The sequence below is a fragment of the Myxine glutinosa genome, chromosome 9, assembly GCF_964187855.1.
Source record: "Myxine glutinosa chromosome 9, kmMyxGlut1.1, whole genome shotgun sequence".
Lineage (NCBI taxonomy): Eukaryota > Metazoa > Chordata > Myxini > Myxiniformes > Myxinidae > Myxine > Myxine glutinosa.
In genome coordinates this window covers 98,324,707-98,346,583 of record NC_136269.1, presented here as the reverse complement: position 1 = coordinate 98,346,583, position 21,877 = coordinate 98,324,707, and the positions used below count along the sequence as shown (strand labels likewise).

Genomic DNA, 21,877 nt, shown 5'->3' with positions numbered 1-21,877 from the left:
AGGAGGGGGGGGGGGAGGAGGGAGAATTGGAGAGGAATGGTATGGGGGGAGATTTGAATGGGAGGGGTTGGGGGGGAGTTTTGAAGGGGAGGAGTGAGGGGGGAGTTTCGGAGGGGAGGGGCAAGGGGGGAGTTTAGAAGTGGAGGGGCAAGGGGGGAGTTTAGGAGTGTAGGGGCAAGGGGGGGATTTGGAGGGGAGGGGCAAGGGGGGAGTTTAGGAGGGGAAGGGCAAGGAGGGAGTTCAGGAGTGGAGGGGCAAGGGGGGAGTTTAGGAGTGGAGGGGCAAGGGGGGAGTTTAGGAGTGTAGGTGCAAGGGGGGGATTTGGAGGGGAGGGGCAAGAGGGGAGTTTTGAAAGTGGATGATTAATGAAAGACGAACAATGATAACAAATTGGGTTTGTTGCGATTTTCAAGTTAGCAATCCGATTCAGAACGATGGAGGAGGGGTGGAATGAATGTGAATTTAGACCATGTAGTGATTTAGAGTTATAAGGGATTGAATTTCTTTTTTTTGACGTGGAATGAGATGGAGAGGAATTTGAAAAAAGCCTTTTAAATAGGAAGAAAAACAGCGTGTTGTAATATACCACTGAATAAAACACTGAAGGGGAAAGTTTATACATATTTAGATAATATTAAAACAGAACCGTAAACAATCTTATATGCACAAAGTACCAACGGGGGGAGAGCCAAGAGGGACCACCACGAGTCACGTGGACAAGGCAAAACGTGGATGGCAAGGAGATAATGGGGGCGGGGCGAAGAGCACACCTGGACAGAAAGTACAGGATGAGACAGCACACGTGGAGAAAGGAAAATAAATGTTTTTGGTTTTTTTTTTTGTTTTGTTTGTTTGGGGAGGGGATTTAAAACGTTAGACAAAGAGTATTATGTTCGGGGTAGAAGGGAAAAAACTAAGCGCCAAGCAAAACACGATGTAGAGGACTTAAGTAAACAAACACCGACGGGGGTACAAGGCCGCACACACGGAGCAGAACACGATTAATTAATTACGAGTTACAGGAAATTCAAACCAAAACTAACTATAAACAAACAATAACGCTTAGACGATAAAATAACGAGTTGAAATTTGACAAACACACGAATGAAAAAATAACCGCTTTGGATGCCCGGAGAGAACCAGGCCTCAAGGTCGGAAGCTTCAACAACTAGGCCGCGTGGCGCGAAATACTCGACTATTTTTTACAGGTATGAAAGATTAACACCGATAATCTTCCAAGGGACACGCAAAAGGTACACACACATAAGATAAATACAGTTTCGACAAAAATACAAATGTGACAATTACCGTATTTTCCAGTGTATCAACTGCGGTTTTTTACCGATGGGAAAACCCTAAAAAAGGGGTTGCGGTTGATACACAGTAACAGAAAAATTTGTGCATTGAAAAACTGTCATATCAATGGGACGTAATCTTTATATTACTTTGGGGTTGCGGGGATACAATGATGAATGATCGTCAATTACGTTACGAAGGTAGGTTCAACGCCGATTACTGCTGCCAGACAAAATACAAGAAAGTTTGAAGTTTGTAATATTTGATTTTTCTATGCGTGTTTGTGAAAATGTGTACTTTCACTCGTCCTCTTTGAATGACAGGTCACATAGTGAATAGAGTGTGCTAAATAAAGACAGGATTAAGTCACAAAACAAAAGCGTCAACATGGTAAACAGGATGTTTTGCATGGGACATTATGACGTACCTATTGTCTAACCAACGCCGCGGTAAGGCCACATACAAATAAAAAGTTGTTGAGCGTCCTTTTTTCTCAAAAGTTCGGGTAGGGAGGGAGGTTTTTATTTTTATTTTTTATATTTTTTTTCCTACTCTTTCCATTGAGTTTTGTTGGCATGGAAAAATATGAAATAAAGACTCCTTTCTCCTCAAAATGATTTTATTTCTTCATTCATCGGGTTCCATCCTGTGATCCGTGGCCGTGTCTGCAGCCAACACAAATTTGAGAAATGAGCCAAGAGTCTTTGTCACATCAGAAACGTTGCAAGCTGGTGAAACTTTCGTCATGTCAGTTTTACTGGGGCCGGCGAATACTTTGACAAAAGTACCGCGTGTATCGTCAGGCAATGGCTCCTTATCCCCATCATACTTGCCGTCTGAGAAATCTGCATAGAAGTCCGAGATTGTAACATCCAACTCTTCGATGTCACGACGTCGATTGCATGCAAACCAGTCCTTCACCGTCTTGGAAGAGCCCTCACGGGCTATTGATGCGATCACAATAGGCATTTCAAGCCGATTCTAGCACGAATCAATACAGATTTCAGCGGGAAAAATCTCACACAATAGCCGCCATGAATGGCCAACGTAAAATGGGTGAAGTTGCCCGAGGCACTTGTGACGCTCTGCGCAGCACGGATTGGACTGAAGAAACGGATGACGAGGACTTCTTCGGATTTTAGAGACTAAACCCAACGGCCCTTTTCAGGGCCCCACATTGGCAAGAGCCAAAACCCAACGGCCCTTTTCAGGGCCCCACATTGGCAAGAAAGAATAATTATAATGTTTTTTAAATTCTCTTTCAACTCATTTCATGTATTTTCACTCTTTCTCTGTCTTCAGTTTCTCTTTCCTTTCATCATATTTCGCTTTCCATTTTATTTATTTATTCTCTTCTCTTTTTTAAATTTTCCTGATTTTTTTTTTCCCTCGAAAATCTGTTTGTTTTTTTTGTTTTTTTGAAGTCGAAAATCGGGGGTGCGGTTGATACACGGGTGCGGTTGATACACCGGAAAATACGGTACTTAACTTCGAGCGTGCGTGAAGATCGTGGAACAGCTTCGAAAAACCGTGACCGCCCCGACAAGATCTCGCGAGATCCTTCAATTTGTTTTTGGTTAGTTTTAGAATTGATTAGTTTTTGGTGAAGCTCAGGATATTATTCCCGATCCAGGAATTTTTTGAAGGATTTTTTTACCATTGGAAGATAGGGCTCATTTTTTTAAACATTATCTTCTATATATTCTATATTTAACATTGTGATATGAAAATAGTTTTCATATTTGTTGTAAATGTAGTTTAAACTCGTGGTTATGCGTTAGAGCGGTGTATTTTGTTAGCAGCGTCGTCTTCAAGGTTAATTATTTTTTTTCTAATAAAGACATATTCTGTCATTTTAAAACCACAAAAGTGTGTATGAGGTTTCTCCGTTTCATAAAATGTATCGTTTGATACGTATAATGCTTTAAAACCTTCTTTTTTTTTTTTTTTTTACCTCACAAGAGATATCAACATTTAGCTCAGCAAATGTCATTCGGGGTGTCAGTATTTGATGAACTTATAAAGACTTAGGTCCAGATTTGTCAATGGCTGAGGTATATTAACAAACTAATAAAACAGATTTGGCAAAATTCCAACTTTAAAAAAAAACATCGCATATTCACCTAGGGTTGTGAGAGGCTGAAGATGAAGAAACCTCGCATGGGCTTCCCAGACCAAATAAATAATTCTGGTTCTGGCTCTGCGATTTTCAGGTTTATTACTCCCGTTAGGGAGTAACGCATTTGATCGTGTCCGTCCGTGTGTGTGTGTTCGTATGTTTGTGTGTTTGTGAACAAGATATCTGGAAAAGTTCTGAACGGATTTGGATGAAAGTTGGTGGGATGATTGCCCTTGGGAAGAGGAAGAATTGATTAGTTTTTGGTGAAGCTCAGGATATTATTCCGGATCCAGGAATTTTTTTTGGAACATTTTTTGGGAAAGATTTTTTCTGTTTTACTGCATTAAAGCTTTTATTCTTATTCTTAAATGATGTTTTTCTCCTCTAATTCCGAGATATATCAAAATATATTCTCTGACAGTTTGGGCTTACTTTGCTTTTCATTTATTGTTTTGGGGAGAGGGGATGTTAAACAAAACGTATTATTCCAACTAAACCCATGGCGGGAGTATGCGCTCTACTGAGTGCCGTTCTAGTTCATGCTTGTATCAAATTTGGTCAAAATTGCTTTGGCGGTTCACAAGTTATCACGGTAACAATAATCTGCTGCGCACACACGCACCCCCGGACGCACAACCCTAAAACTTAATGTCTTCGGGTGCAGAGGCATAAAAATATGAACAGATGGGTTTTCTCAGCTGAGTTGCGAGTTTAATAAGAGAATGGATGGTGGGTGAACAGTGTGCACCTGCAAAAGGGATAGGTTTCTAAATAATTACCTGTGATGGATGTTCCTAAGAAATAAGGATAATTATGAATGTTTTTCTCCCTTATTATCCAATTGGGACTTTTGTCCATGTATTTGCCTCTCTAATCAGTGCAATATATACACACAATAAATCAGCGTAATACCATGGGTCGATGCAAGGAGAACGCCACGATGTGCACATACCGTAAAGTTTAGCTGGCACCCTCCAATAATGTAATCCAGGAATGAGTATTCCGTTGTTACCTGGAACAGAGTCAAATGACACGGTACAAATGACTAATGTAAATTTGTCGATGATAAAACCAAAACACATGCCTGGGGGAGATTACAGTCACGATGAAAACCAACTAAGGGGGAAGGAAGAAAACAAGCAAACAAAAACCTAGAACGGCACTCTTCGATGTCACGACGTCGATTGATATGCCTTCGCCCACATTATTACATCATTACAATACATCATTATTGTATCAAGTTTGATTTAAATCCTTTTTTACCTGACATGACCTCTGACCTTTGACCCCAAAATGTAATCAGTTCGAGTTTACATCATTATAGATACCTGTACCATGTTTTAATTTAAATCCCTTCAGATCTCGCGAGATCTCGGAGACGGTGGGAGGGATTTTCGAAGCTCCACACGGTCTCCACGTTTTTTCGAAGTTAAGTCTGTTCACAATTGTATTTTGTCGAAACTGTATTTATCTTTCGGTGTGTGAAGTTATTGTGTGCAACTTTGGTTGTTTCTCGGTGTTTATCTTTCATAAATTGATCGTCTGTTTGCCGTGTCGCGAGCAAGGCCTTTGCCGCGTCGCGAATGATTTGAAATCGAAGTTAAGTGATTGTTCCCATTTGTATTTTCGTTAAAACTATTTATTTATGGTGTTGTACGTATATTGTGTCCCGACGAAGATTTTTCGGTGCAAATCTTTCATACCTGTATTGAAAATCGTGTTAATTCGTGTCGTGTCTTGAGGCCTTGTACAGTGTGCACTGTACAACCTTGAGGCTTTGTTTTTCTCTCAGCGGTCCATCGTTTTGTGATCCAATAACTTTCGTTCTCTGTATTCCCAGTCTTTTCACCCATAGCCTACTTCCTTGTGTAAATCTCAACTCAAAAACAAAAAACAAAAAACAAAAACAAAACAACAACAACAAAATTTCCTTCTCTGTTCTCATTCGTTTATTCATTCTTATTCGTTCGTTCGTTCTTCGACCACGTGTTTCTCCCCCATTTCCCCAGATCGTTTTCACTCATTAACCTTCAATGTTTACACTTTCCCCTCAAGTTATGTATTCCGTCATATTTTATAACACCTTTTTCTTCTTCTTCTTTAAAAGGCTGCTTTCGACTTGCTCACCAAATCAATTCATCCCAAAAAAAATATCCATCTCCTATAGTGCCTTTTTTCTACATTCCCTAAACTCTCCTGCACTCCATCCTCCATCCAGCGTCCTTAAACGTATTTTTAACTCGAAGGTCACAAGAAACTCATTTTGCAATAAATGTTCGTTTCCCATAAATCGTACACTTTCAAAAATCCAATCTCACCCCTCCCCTCCAAATCTTCCCCATAACCCCTCCCCTCCAAATCTTCCCCATCACCCCTCCCCTCCAAATCTTCCCCATCACCCATCCCTTTCAAATCTCCCCCCTTGCCCCCTCCCTCCTAAACTACCCCCTCACCCCTCCCCGCCAAGACGCCCCCTCGACCCTCCCCTCCTAGACTCCTGCCTCACCCCTCCCCTCCAAGTCTCCCCCATATCCCATCCCTTTCAAATCCCTCCCCTTGTCCCTTCCCTCCCAAACTCCCCCCTCACCCCTCCCCTTCAAATCTCCCCACCCTCATTGCTTCTCATTTTCCCCCCTCTCACTCCCCCTCCTCAAAGCGTCCTCCCCGCTTCTTCCCCCTTCAAACTCTCACCTCCATCTCCCCCAACCTTCTGCCTCGCTCTTCCCCCTCCTCAAATAACACCTCATTGTGGCTCACCCAATCACCATCAAACCTTTTGTCCGCCCCATCCTTCCTTTTCTCCGAGCTATTCTGAAATCTCTGACACACCTTCAACAGCTCTCCCTACCTCTTCCACCTCTTCCACATCTTACCCTACCCCTCCTCCCCCCTGTTCTGTATCTGATGCTCCCCCTTCCTCTTCATTAACGGTATGGACCTCAAACATCCGGGGCCTTCGTTCAAACTTAACTGATCTCTCCATACAGGTTGCTTCTGTCAAACCAGACGTGATCTGCTTAACAGAAACTTTCCTCCTTTATGATGTCTCTGATTCCATAGTATCTCTCCCGGGCTACTCCCTCCTCCGGTATGATAGACCTGAGCCTCGTCCTGGAGGCGGGGTTGCTATCTTTATCAAAAACTCTCTTCCTCACTCGCCCTGCACTGCACTCTCTCCACCTCACCCCCAGGAATACCTCTGGCTACGGCTTCCCCTTCGCTCCCACCTCTTGTTCATATGTGTGTTGTACCGTCCACCAAACAGTGATGACTCCATCTACATCTCGCTGTCTGATGATATGGATCAACTTCTATCTACTCATCCCAACTCTCTCTTCCTCATATGTGGTGATTTCAACTGTCATCATGCCAGTTGGCTGGGTGTGGGTACCTCTCTCACCAGCCATGGCTCCTCAGCAAAGGACTTCTGCGACTCACTGGGACTGACACAATCTGTCAATTTCCCGACCCGGATCTCAGTCAACGGAACATCTTCTCTTCTGGACTTGGTTATGACTAACTTCCCTGAAAATGTCTGCTGCTCTTCTTCTGCTCCGATCGGATCATCTGATCATGTCCTTGTTAAAGTGGACATCTCTCTGACCATCCTCAGGGAGCCTGCTCAGCGTCGACGAGTCTGGCATTTCACTCAGGCCAACTGGCACGGTCTTCAAGCAGCCATCAATCATCTGGACTGGTCTCCCATCTCTACCACCTCTGACATCAACTCATCCTGGGAATTCTTCCAAAGTAAATTGCTCTCTCTCATGCACAGATTTATCCCATCTCGTCTTCAGTTGTCATACCCTTCCTCCCGTCCATGGTACACGGAATCTTGTGGTGAGGCTGTTGCCCAGAAACAACTTGCCTTCGTCTCCTGGAAAGCAAATCCAACGGAAGGAAATCTCATTTCCTTTCACAAAGCCCGAAACAAGTGTGTGTCCACCCTCAGGAGAGCCAGGAAACAATATCTCTCCGTTCTCAAGACCGAACTCTCTTATCTGTCTCCCTCTTCCAAATCCTGGTGGCGTCTGTTCAAATCCGTTTCTGGTGTTTGTTCCCCCTCCATCCCCTCCCTTACCTCAAACGGCTACACAGCTGACTCCGCACGTGAAAAAGCTGAATGCCTCAACTCTGTGTTTGCCTCTAAATCTTGTGTCCCAAACCCATCCCTCTCTGTACCCACCATACCCAGTCGTACCCTGCTGCTCCTGGACTCCGTGTCCTTTCCTCCTGACAAGGTGGAAAAGTTTCTGTCAACCCTCGACTCTGATTCTGCAACTGGACCCGACGGCATCAGCCCACGGGTCCTAAAATCCTGCTCTGCTGCTCTATCTCACCCTCTCTCTGTTCTCTTCACCCTCTCTTTTGCTCAAGGTCAACTGCCATCTGCTTGGAAATCAGCCAACATCACCGCTTTGCACAAAAAAGGTGCAAAAACAGATCCTAGCAACTACAGACCAATCAGCCTTCTCCCAATTATCAGCAAAGTCATGGAATCCATCATTGCTTCGGATATGAAATCTTTCCTCTTCTCCAATGGCTTGATCTCTGATCATCAATTTGGTTTCAGACCAGGTCACTCTACTCTGGACATGCTGCTTCTGCTGTCTCAACAATGGATGGAGGTCCTCAATGCCAAACAGGAAATTAGAGCTGTCTCCCTCGACATATCACGTGCCTTCGACACGGTCTGGCACCCCGCTCTGCTCACCAAACTCTCCTCCTTTGGTATCCATGGAAATCTCCACGCATGGCTGGCGGACTTCCTCTCTAGTCGTCGTCAACGTGTGGCCCTGAATGGGTTTCTCTCATCTCCTCTTCCTGTTCAGGCTGGAGTTCCCCAAGGCAGTGTTCTGGGCCCCGTGCTTTTTCTGGTCTTCATCAATGATCTCTCTGACTCTCTCGAAAATCCTCTCTATCTCTTTGCTGATGACTCCACTCTCTGCCGCTCCATTCCTCTTCCCTCAGATCGGCAGTCTGCTGCCTCCTCACTCTCTGAAGACCTGGACAAAATCACAGACTGGTCAAACAAGTGGAACATGTCTTTCAATCCTGACAAATCTCACACTCTTACTATGTCTCTCCGAAAAGATCGACTGGACAACCCTCCCATCTACTTTCTCAACAATCCTCTCCAAGAAGTTCTGTCGCTCAAGATTTTGGGTCTCACTATCTGCCATGATCTTTCTTGGGAAAACCACATTTCCAAGCTGGCCTCCAAAGCCAGTCGCCGACTGGGCATCCTCCGTCGTGCGAAGTCCTTCCTCGGCACACCTGAGCTCCTCACCACATACAAGGCTTTCATCCGCAGCTCAATGGAATACTGTTCTCCCCTATGGGCCGGTGCTCCTGCCTCACACCTAGCTCGGCTTCACGCTGTTGAAACCAAAGCTTTCAGAATTATTGGAATCTCCCGCGATGAAGCTATCTCTGAGGGCCTTTCACTCACTCACCGCAGGCAGGTAGGTGGTCTTTCTGTCTTCTACCGACTCCTCTCCGGCCTTGCACCCCCAGCTCTCTCTGTGCTCTGTCCCCCAAATATTCCTACAGGTCGCACAAGATCTGCCAGCAACCCTCTGATGGTTAAACTTTCGAAATCTCGGCTCTCTGCTCACCTTCACTCTTTCATTCCTCTTTTCTCCCGCCTCTGGAACAAACTCCCTCACTCCCTTCAATCCCACTCCTCCCTCCAGGTCTTTAAAACAGCTGTTCACCACCATCTCTTATCTTCCCCCATCCAAAACCTTGATCTTTTCTACCCCCGCTAATTCACCCCAGATCCACCTTGTTTGAAATTCCAACTTCTTTCCTGGAAGTCCTGGCAGTGTCCATATGTTTTATACCTCTCCCACCGCCCCCTTCCCATGCCCCCCCCCCAAAGCCCTCGCCCTCTCTCAGATCTCTCGATGTCTCCATGTCTCTCGGTCCCTGCTCTCAAATGTTGTGTTTATGTCCTTCCCCCTCTCTCCCCATCTTGTCTACCGCTCCCGATGTTATATGTTTTATGTGTCGGTTTGTCTTTCTGTGTGATTAATGTTCGCTCTTTCACGAGCCTCGATCTTGTATACAAAAAAAAAAAAAAAAAAAAAAAAAAAGCTGTTTACAGGTTCTCACATTTCTACCTGACATGACCTCTGACCTTTGGCCTTTGACCTCGGTACCCCCAAAATCGAATTGTTTAATCTTTACATCATTATACATATCTGTACCGAGTTTGAATTAGATCCTTTTAGACATTCTCAAGTTATAGACCAATTGCAGACTTTGACCTTTAACCTTTGATCTCTTGAACCCAAAATCGAATCAGTTAATCTTTACATCATTATATATACCTGTACCAAATTTGAATTAGATCACTTCAGTCGTTTTCAAGTTGTAGACCTATTACAGATTTCACCTTTGACCCCAAAATGTAATCACTTAATTCTTACAATATTATACATACCTGTACCAAGTTTGAATTAGATCACTTCAGCCATTCTCAAGTTATAGACCTATTACAGATTTTTACTTTTGACCTTTGACCCCAAAATCGAATCACTTAATCTTTACAACATTATACATACCTGTACCAAGTTTGAATTAGATCACTTCAACCGTTCTCAAGTTATAGACCTATTACAGACTTTGACCTTTGACCTCTTGACCCCAAAATCTAATCAGTTCATCCTTACATCATTCTACATAAGTGTACCAAATTTGGTCAGAATCCCATCACTGGTTCTCAAGTTATCGTGGTAGCAATATATTTACCTAACATGACCTCTGACCTTTGCCCTTGGCCTCGTGACCCCAAAATCTAATCAGTTTATCTTTACCTCATTATACATATCTGTGCCAAGTTTGACCAAGATCCCTTTAGCGGTTCTCAAGTTATCACGGTAACGAAAACCTATCATGGACGGACGGACAGACAGACGGACAACCTGAAAACATAATGTCTCTGGCGATTTCGTCGGCGGAGGCATAACAACAGTCAAGCAGTCAGTCAGTCAAGGCTGTATTTAAATGCTTGGAACTTCTCCAATGCTACACACACACAATTTCGATGAAACTTGACCATAACCTTCATCACCCATAGTGGACTAAATTTGTTCATGGCATGTTTTTTTAAAATCGTGGTTTAAGGGGGTCTACGGTGGGTTTGTCCCCCAAAATAGGTATTTGCTTTCTTGTCCGATACTACACACACAATTTCGATGAAACTTGATCACCACAATCACAATGATGATCACAATGACGATCACAATCACAACGATGAACCACAATCACCAGTAATGGACTGAAGTTTGTTCACAGCATTAAACAAAACTGGGCTTAGTTACAAACAAAACAAACATGAAACAAAACTACAGTGGTTGGACCCCCAGAAAATAGGTATTTGCTCTCTTCTTCGAAACTACACAGACGATTTTGATGCTACTTGGCCATAACTTCATTATCTGTGATGGACTAAAGTTTGTTCACGGCATTTAAAATAAACACAGGGGCAATACCCATGGTGCTCACCTGGTAGAATAAACAGTATACTGCACCAACTAAAGGTATTTTAAACCAATTTAAATGGTTGTTAGAAGACAGGGCAGCATGTAGAATAATCCTAACATTAGCATAAGACTTTAAACAAACAAAGAAAAAAATACCTATTTTGGGGGGGCAACCACCCATAGACTCCCAAAGGGGCAGATTTTTTTTTTAATGCCATGAACAAACTTTGGTACATCACGGGTGGTGAAGATTGTGGTCAAATTTCATCGAAATAGTGTCGTTTCAGAGGAAAAAGCGAATACCTATTTTTTTTTTGGGGGGGGGGGGGGGTCAGGGGTCAAACCTGGATCCACTTTGACCCCGGTAAACCCCCTTAGATCCCGATTTGTTTAATGCCATGAACAAACTTTGTTACATCACGGATGGTGAAGGTTGTGGTCAAGTTTCATCGAAATAGTGTGTGTAGTTTCAGAAAAGAAAGCAAATACCTATTTTGGGGGGTCAAACCTGGACCCACTTTGACCCCAGGAAACCCCTTTAGACTTTGATTTTCTTGGTGCCGTGAACAAACTTTAGTCACAACACAACAAATATAATTTGTGCCAAATTTGGTCGCAATCCCATCAGCGGTTTCGGAGAAGAATTTTCAAGTGTTTACGGACGGGCGGATGGACGGACGGACAATGCGCCTTCGCATAAGCTCCCCTGAACTTCGTTCCATGTGAGCTAAAAACTCAGGGGTTTGTTCTCCAAAATAAGTATTTACTTTCTTCTCCGTTACATATTTTGTGGATCATCCATGCCTACTTGTGGTTCCCCTGGTTCTTCCCAGGTGAGCCCAGGGGCATCACCCATATTTTTATATACTGTACCGTCCTGAAAGAGTATACAACATTTTCTCATTACAGAGAAAGAAGGAAAGGTATTGCAGCTCACGAGAAGAAATGTTCATCAAAATGTGTGTGAAATGAAACAAGACAGGACATTAACAATGCAGAACCTGGCCGAGATATATAGCTTACAGTAGATCTGAGTATGAACGTTATATAATTAAACTATATCTCCCTGCGGACTCAAACACTCACTTGCACACATATCCATTACAATAGAGTCTCCCATACAGCAAAGTATACGGCAAAGGGATGTACATACTTGTTTCAGGAATTTCACCAGCACAAGAAAGCAAGACAAACTAGAAAGAGCAATCAGAGATTGCAGACCCTCGTCAGGATGTGTTTTCAGTGGTTTTTAAGATTTTTGTGTCCGATGTCATCATTTTTTGTTTCTCCTCCAATTTATCCCTAGATGATGCTCAATAAATTTCATCTTAATCGGATGAAGTTTTGTACTAGTCGAATTATGACGTCAGAATGGAGGCACCTATGACATCATCATTAACATATTTTATTCCCCATGGAGAGTTCTTTAGAATGAGCCATGTCTCAATTTTTTCTATTCAGCACTTTCGGAGATATAGAGGTGCAAAGTTCTTCGGTTTTTCCAAGATGGCGCCCATACCACGTCACCAATGACATCATAATTATCAATACACATTCTACAGGTGGAGTTGCACCTATGGTGAAAATTTCCTGTCAATCGGACCAACGGTTGCAGAGAAAATCATATTTATTCTGTGCGGACAAACAAAGTGACAGACAAGCAGACTCAAATGCAATACCCTCTCTTCTGGCGAGGGTAAACAAAACATTTGAACAAGTACACATTTGGAAGGTAAAACTTTAAAGTGAGAGAATAACTGTTTGTAACTATATATATATATATATATATATATATATATATATATAATATACAGGTAGTGAACAAAAAATGGAAACACTAATGTAAAGTCACTTAATAGGGCGTTGGGCCACCACCTGTGGCCAGTATGGCCTGCATGCGTCGTGGCATAGAGTCCACTAGCATCTGGAATTCTGCAGGAGGGATGCGGCACCATTCTTCCGCGAGAGAGTCAATCATCTCACACCTGCTTGATGGAGGTGAAATACGCCATCTCAGGTGTCATTCCAGAATATCACTTAAATGCTCAATTGGGTTCAGATCTGGTGACCGTGAAGTCCATGACGTATGGATAACATCAGTGTCATATTCATCAAACCATTTGGGTGACCACGTGTGCTCTCTGGATGGGGGCTTTGGAGGGGGGGGTCTCCTCTTGCAGCCATAATTATAGGTAACCAGTCCTGTGCAGCATTTTTATGCATGACCCTAAGCATGCTGGGATGTTATTTGCTTAATTAACACATAATATAGGCCACACCTATGTGGAAGCCGTTGCTTGGTGTCCTTCATTTACCCAGGTGTTTCCATTTTTTTGCCCACTAACTGTATATCACTTTGTACAATAGGATATTTGATGTCGTAAAATTCTGCTCCCGTACATTTATGCAACTTGACCTATTAGTTACCTTACAAACCTTGCAGATGATGATCCCAGCAGGTTTTTTCTTGCCTTTGGTATTCATACATTGGAACTCCCGCTGAAAAGGATCACATCATCCCATTAGCATCGTGATGAAATCCAGGTGCTTGTCCACAACAGTACAAGTCAAACATTTGTCACTAAAGCAAGTATTGTTGATCTTTGACGGTTTTGAATAAGAAGAAGAAACACTCCTTTCAGATGCATTGGGATACCGAGGCAATTTTCCGTTAACTCAACAGCATCACAGGGGCTTTAACTCAGGACCCGAAGACATCAAGCCAGCTACCTTAACCATTAATCCAACACCAGGCTTGACAGTTTTGAGAAAGAAAATTAAATTATTCAATTTTCTCTGTCAATGACCATCAGTGGCGGTCCAAATGAATTGTGGTCTCAGTCTGGTCGCTCATGATTGTCCAGTGAAGTTGGTAAGGATTACAAGAAAATAAGACAGTGATCTATGATAACAATGACTTATGGACGAAATAATTTAGCTCCGACGAAGGGGTAATGCCCGAAAAGTCAGCGTATCCTTCCTTCCCACAGTGGTTTACATACTTCAATCAACATCGTTTTCATAAGCCTGGTGTTGGTTTAATGGTTAAGGTTTCTGGATTAAGATCTTAGGGTCTTGAGTCGAAGCCCCTGTTGTGCCATTAAATAACACACACTCAGCCTGTCATCCTTCTGAGGTCGGAAAAATGAGTACCAGCTTACTGGAAACAGGGCACCACATCAGTGGCAGAGCCGTGCTCCCAGCAATGATGCAACCAGCAGTCACAGGCTACTTCAAAATAATGATAACTTAATTTTCATGGGAAAATGCTGGTTTTAGGATTAGTTTGTTCAAGAGTATTTGATTGAAATGAGGATTGCAGGTTTTAATCCCATCATTTTAATTCTTAGTAAGCTGGCGTAATGGCCCAGAGGTACGCATACACCTCAAAGCCGTCTAGCCTGGGTTCGAATCCTGGCGCAGTTATAAACAGTCATCCCGGTGTTTCACAGGCAGCGTGGTTCATCAATGTGTGTGCCGCCCCTCGGATGGACGTTAAATGGGCGTCCCATCTGCCAGCCTTCGTTGGTGGACGTTAAAGATCCCACGGAGTCCTTCACCAAGAGTAGGTGGGCTATCGCTGTCACCATGGCCAAATTCTAAATTCCTGCAATAACCTACAGAGGGCATTGCATCAGCAGCACAACCACACCCTCAGCCAATGATGCCACCCCACAGCCCTGTGCTGTGCCATATGAAAGAAGAAGAAGACTTCTTACAGACAAGTGTATTACCCCAAAATGACAGACCGATCACTTGCAATACTCACCCTCACCGGAAGCGGCGCTCCACGATACACATTTATACCCAGAGAATTGGGGTCCTCCCACCCCCACTCTGATCCCCCTGGACTTTTTATTTCTACTCTCAAAAACCTTTCCGTGCACCCCTTCCCATCCTCGCCCCTTCATCCACCGCACCCTTCCCTCCAGTACAACCACCACTTTTCAACTCGTTTTCTTTTTTTATTACTCGACAGGTTCTAATCCTGTCTTGTTATCCATCAGGGATTATAAAGCACTTGATTGTTAAAAATATTTCATTTCAACGCAGAACATGTTCATTAAGTGACTTAAATACTGTCGTCACTGATGAGGCCTGGAAATTTGAATCCCATCTTTTTATCCTTTATCCAAGGAATCAAACATATTTGATTGTTAAAACAAATTTCAAAATGTATGTGAGTGTTTCAAGTCTTGGTTTTTCACTCAAACGGCGTGGGTTCGAATCACAAGACTGTTCCTTCATCTGTGGGTCCTGGACTTCTAACTTAGTTAGCTCTTTGACCTGCCCTTTAATTTAAGTGCTTGGGGAAAGATGGGTATGTGGGGCAAGATGGGCATGGTCATGAGCCCAGTTTGGCTAGAGGCCAAACCCATCCTGTGACAGCTCAGACTCTTCGTTTGCCTCTCACTCTTCACCTTTTTCCTCATCCTCATCCTTCATCTCACCCACTGCGATCAACCGACCCGTATTTTATGGGATCGTCCCATTTCATACCTTCCAGGGATGCCATTTGTCCCATATTCTCAGTATTTTGGTCGTGATGCCAATAACCATGGCGTAGCTGGCTTGTACATTATACAGTGTGACCTCAACATGCTCTGGAGCCTAAAAGTCATCTCGGGCATATGTAAATACTTAAAACAATCGTTTTTTCAAATACTAAAATCTCATTGCTTATTTAAATACATAAAACAGCATAACTTGGGGGAATTTGCCCTGACCCCCAATAGAAGCGCTACCCTCTCACCCCACAAGGCGGATACGGCAGCCCCCTTGGCCCCTGCCTGAGTGTCTCTTTTTTATCACAGCTGGTCACCTTGACTCTGAATTGCTATCTCCCTTGCTCTCACAGCTTCATGCACATGATTAGCCACACTTGGTGTGTAATGGTTAGAGCATCTGCTCATAGTTTGGGAGGTTGGAGGTTCAAACCTGGCTGATTCATACCAAAGACATTAAAAATGGTACGTGCTGCTTCCTTGCATAAAAGGTTAAGAGCCCGAAAAATCACGGGCGGATTTTTTTGGGGGGGAAGGGGAGGTTTGGGGGGGGGGGGGCAATGTCCCCTCTATTTTTTACCGTAGCTTTCAATTAAGATTTTAAAAAAAACATCCCATATTTAAAAATGAGTAACAAAGCGAAACGGAACCCAAGTGCATGGATTTCTTCCTCCAGTCACGGCAGATATTGTGGTATTTGCATAGAGTTGTGCGATTGGCTGCATCCTTTTTCAAATCAGATTAACAACTTCGGGTCAAAGAGAGCATGGAGAAGAGGCCACAAATACACACGAAACACCCACGACTGTAACCCAACCTCAAAAAAACAGGTGGCATCATCAGTTGTACAATATTGTGTTTTGGGTGCCGTAACTGCAGAGTTAGAGAGACGATTTTCAAAAGAATCAATGGAAATTGCTGAAGCATGTGACTGAGTGTTAATACGTCACAAAAATGACATTCATCCATATCCACTCTAGCAGAAATATGCAGACCCACTCAAAATAAATCCTCAGCTTGTAGCTGCAGAAATTGACCTACAGTACGCAATCTGTTGTTACCCTTCCGAGACTTCAAAAAGAATTGTCTCAGAGAATGTACCCAAACTATTACAAACTCATTCAGTTCGCTCTCACATTGCCAGTCGGGGCGGCCACTTGGGAACGAAACTTTTCTGCAATGAGACGGATTAGAAACTGGTTGTGCTCAACCGTAAGTAAATATATTTTCTTCACCGAGTCTTCTTCACATAGAAGGCGATTTAACTATGAAGCTGATGCCATAGGACATTGTGGATGTTTATGCTAAACAAAGGGAAAGACAATTGTACCTACATTAGTCATTAAGGTAAGAACAGTATTTATATTAAGACTATGTTCATGTATGTGCAACACCGGGGAGACGTGATTCATAAAGTGCTCAATGTTTTTTGTTTTTTTAAAAAGAATTTGTTGTTATGCTAATAGAAATGTTGGTGGTAGATGGTAAACATGTCAAACTAGAAAGCATCTGAAAATGCAACGTCCATCCTCATGTTTGTATTCAGTGGACTTCTTCTTCGTCCGCCTACTCAAAATAACGACAACTGTTTAAGAAAAAATACAAAATGAAAGTTGATTTTACGCAACCTTGAGCTTTCACCTTTTGATCTAAAGAAAACAATCAGTTTCTAACTTTTGATTGGTGAACCAATTCAGTGACCCAATATGCAAATTCTTTAAAATTCAGGCCAATCTGATGAAAATTGACAATTTTATGTGATGCTGACCTTTGACCTTTTGACCAAATTATTAATTTGCCTTCTCCATATTCTCATAATAAAGCTTTGTTGACAATTTGATGACAAAACTCAAATGGTAAATTGAAATTCCAGGTCAATTGGATGAAACTGGATGATTTTATGTGATGCTGACCTTTGACATTTTGACAAAATTATTAATTTGCCTTTTCCGTATTATCGTAATAAAGCTTTGCTGAAAATTTGATGACAATAGCTCAAATGGTAAAAAAAACAAGTTATGACACACACACACACACACACACACACACACACACACACACACACACACACACACACACACACACACACACACACACACACACACACACACACAATTACAAAACCCTGTCTCCTGTGCAGGGGACAGGCTAAAAATTAGACTAAAACAAAAAACAAGGGTGATTAAATAATGAACGTAAACTGTATTTGTGATTTCACGTACACCGTAACTACACTAACAAACAGTCATTTTGGAGGTCAGACCTAGATACCCATTATTAATATATCAAGTCCCTCTCCCTCCTCCCCTCCCCCACCAAATAGAGAAGTCTAACTACACCTTTGCAAACAATGCTCTCAGATTGGCATCTATGGGGAGGAGGAAATTCTGCTGAGTGTGGTGATAAAGGTGGTGTCATTGTCGTGACATCACTGGTACCCAGAGTACCGCGGGAAGTGACGGCACTTCCCCCAAGCTCAAAAGCTGCGTTTGTCTCATCAAACAGTCTGCTGTTTTGTCATGTATGTTTGTGTGTGTGTGTGTGTGTGTGTGTGTGTGTGTGTGTGTGTGTGTGTGTGTGTATATGAGTCACAGCTCCACTAAGAGCTTTAGATCACGTATAAAAAAACAATAAGAATCTATATTATAAACTAGTAGTGTCTGTCTGTCCGTCAGTCCGTCACCAAACTACTCCCTCAGTTTTGGGGCTAGCTCCGCCAAACCTTCCTTGGAACCTTTCGGGGTCCCAGCGGGCGTCCTAAGGTGGGTGGAAGGTTTCATAAATTTCTCAATACAATTATGATTTTGAGTTTCTAACCATACAAAACTGCTCCCTATCCACATGTGAACAAAAGCACAAGTTTGGCATTCGCAGTTTCACCATTTACCGCATGTGCAAACATTTGCTGGTTTGATAATACAGTATCTCAATACAATTGTAATTTTAAGTTTCCACCCGAAAGACGCCATTTTATCCATCCTAATGTGCTTGGCAGGTTTCATAAATTTCTCAATAAAATTATGATTTTGAGTATCCACCCGTAATAAATTTTTCGTATCCGCTCTTGCTCGCCGGCAGATTCGTCTGTATTGGTTATCACGTTAAAATTGGGATTTATATTAGTTTACTTCACGACTGTTTCTTAACATTGTACTTTCTTATTATAATGCTATCGTATTAATTTGTGACTGGAATGATGCTGTTTGGAATGAAAATATAGGGAGATCGAGTTTAAAGGAGAATGAGGAAATGATGCGAGGGTTTCCACCCGTGATATTATCGGATTCAGCATTTGCAGTTTAGCCATTGACCGCACATAGAAACATTCCGCTGCATTAAAAAAAAAAAAATTCCCCAGGTCCTTCAGGAACTGGCTGTCTATGCATGATGTTCAACTGAAGATGGCACAGGAATGTGGAATTCATAGGTTCATGGTTTGGCATTCACCGTTTCCGCATTGTCTGTTTGAATGTGGCCTCCCACCCATGCAAAGCACAGGTACCTCACTAGTTCTGAATAAAATAAGTATAACAAAAAGTTCTAAAAAAAAAATAAGAAAATTTTCAAAAAATAAAACATAATTCTGCAAAGGCATAAATTTACTTCAAAGTTTTATTTTGTTCGACCAAGTCAAAAGTAGATTTAAGCACTATGCCGAATGATGTCACGCCATTCTCATGGGCAGCACTTAAAGCCCAACTGTCACTGGGTTGTTGTTGTCTTCTCTATTTATTCTGTTGTTTGTTCTATGTCCCTCCCATATTATCAAATGCAATTCCATCGCATCACCCGTTGATGAAGGGTATATAAAGTGCCGCCTTTAGAGGCCATTTTTCCCCACAGAGCGGGGTTGGCCTTATTTGGGCACCGTGGTCCCCTTTTTGAAGCAATGTTTTGTGGTCCGGATGCCCTTCCTGCCACCAACCCTGTTAGTCGCCTCTTGCCACACGCAGGGAATTACCAATGAACTGGTACGCAATTTGCCGACCTTGGAAGGATGACAGGCTGAGTAAACCCCCCTGGTGTTAATTCAGCGATCGACCGGGATTCGAACCCAGGATCCTAGGATCCCAAGCCAGCACCCTAGCCGCTAGCCCAACACCAGGCTTCGATGAAGGGTATATCCACTCGTTATTTTCAGGCAGTCTTTTCAACTGACAATTTGCTTAGGTAACCCATCAAATTGATCAAGAGACCCTGAAAGCTTTTATCTCATGGTAGATAACCAGAACCTGATTGCCATGGAATTGCAATTTCAATAAAACCAGAACATGCACTATCATGTCCAGACACCTCCCTCCACATATGTCACATTCAAACTGATGCTTGTGACGACATCCAATGGAAGGCGCCAAGGCGGATTTGTGCCTCCATTAAAAAAGACTTTTGGGGAAAAGTTAGATTCACAAGGTAGCGTCTTTCTTTTGTGTGCAGCAGAAGCAACGGCGTGGCATCATTGTCTGAGTGCGTGGCTATGGCACTGATTTAGTGCCCTCTGCTGGTTAGGGCAGGAATTTGCAATTTGATCAGAGTGCCGGCGATAGGTTTCCTACTCTTCGCAAAGGACGCTGGGATCTTTAACGTTGACCAATTAATGTCGACAAACGGGGTGCCAGTTGAATGTCCAATCGAGGGACGGCACACACGATGCGTCGCACTGCCTGTGAAGCACCGGGATGACTGTTTATAGCTGGGTCGGGATTCAAAACCCAGGCTAGACAGCTTTGAGGTGTATGCGTACCTCTGGGCCATTACGCAAGCTTACAAAGAATTTAAATTATGGCAAATTTATTAATAACAAATTAATAACAGCAAATTTAATAACAGCAAATTATTACATCTCAGCAAGAAAACACTTAACGAAATGGCTCTTTGAATGACTTGACTGTTAACAATACCTATTACATAAGGAAAAGGAATCTCCAATACCTATTACATAAGGAAAAGGAATCTCCAATACCTATTACATAAGGAAAAGGAATCTCCAATACCTATTACATAAGGAAAAGGAATCTCCAATACCTATTACATAAGGAAAAGGAATCTCCAATACCTATTACATAAGGAAAAGGAATCTCCAATACCTATTACATAAGGAAAAGGAATCTCCAATACCTATTACATAAGGAAAAGGAATCTCCAATACCTATTACATAAGGAAAAGGAATCTCCAATACCTATTACATAAGGAAAAGGAATCTCCAATACCTATTACATAAGGAAAAGGAATCTCCAATACCTATTACATAAGGAAAAGGAATCTCCAATACCTATTACATAAGGAAAAGGAATCTCCAATACCTATTACATAAGGAAAAGGAATCTCCAATACCTATTACATAAGGAAAAGGAATCTCCAATACCTATTACATAAGGAAAAGGAATCTCCAATACCTATTACATAAGGAAAAGGAATCTCCAATACCTATTACATAAGGAAAAGGAATCTCCAATACCTATTACATAAGGAAAAGGAATCTCCAATACCTATTACATAAGGAAAAGGAATCTCCAATACCTATTACATAAGGAAAAGGAATCTCCAATACCTATTACATAAGGAAAAGGAATCTCCAATACCTATTACATAAGGAAAAGGAATCTCCAATACCTATTACATAAGGAAAAGGAATCTCCAATACCTATTACATAAGGAAAAGGAATCTCCAATACCTATTACATAAGGAAAAGGAATCTCCAATACCTATTACATAAGGAAAAGGAATCTCCAATACCTATTACATAAGGAAAAGGAATCTCCAATACCTATTACATAAGGAAAAGGAGGTAGGATTTTGAGTTTTTTGAACCCCACCACCTCCCTTTCTCCCCTCTCCCTTATTTATGTGTATTTATATGTGCATGACTTATTTGTGGGGGGCAACAAATGTGAGATGTAAAAGCAGATGATTCATAAGACGTTGCAGTTGAGAGAATACAATTAAGATCGGTGGTTGCACCCTTTCGAGACACGTTGCCATGCCAACCAATTCCTCGGTTTGTACCCATCTGATTACTGCTTCCTCACCCCCACCCACGCCTGCACCCCCTCTCTCTCTCTCTCTCTCTCTCTCTCTCTCTCTCCATCCAATAAAAAAGGGAAAGCAAATTAAATTTGTTCAGCAAAATGCTTGATAAACGTCTGACTGTTGATTGCTGCTAATCAAATCAGAAAGCAACAGTGAGGAATGAATGCAGTGTAAGAACCATCGAAAACAAACATGAACAAGAAAGCATCTCAAATATTGGACCAAAGCCCAATCTTATTTTGCAACCATTACATCATCATATAAACTGTAAAGAACCCAGCAAAAAAGGTTTTACAATAAAAGCAGGAAAATGATTCCCAAGATACAAATTCGTTGGAGGGAACAGGGTGAGAACACGTTTAAATAAACTGAGATTTGTAGGCGAGTACACACTCCTAAACCACCGAGACCTTTAAAATTATAGTGGAATTTTTCTTC

At 42.3% G+C, this 21,877-nt stretch overlaps 1 protein-coding gene across 4 annotated transcripts in view; it reads right to left on the bottom strand.

Moving 5' to 3' along the window:
- Positions 1-21,877, bottom strand: part of LOC137435196 (copine-2-like) — a 103,003-nt gene that overhangs the window by 10,738 nt on the left and 70,388 nt on the right. For 2 of the 4 annotated variants that reach the window (XM_068128768.2, XM_078784558.1), the window contains 2 exons: positions 13,342-13,404; positions 4,368-4,427 (listed from right to left, as the gene is read on the bottom strand). In XM_068128768.2, coding sequence (XP_067984869.2) covers positions 4,368-4,427; positions 13,342-13,404 — 123 coding nt within the window. Of the gene's footprint in view, positions 1-4,367; positions 4,428-13,332; positions 13,405-21,877 lie in introns of all 4 variants that reach the window. The other 2 variants (XM_078784557.1, XM_068128767.2) reach the window with 1 other exon arrangement.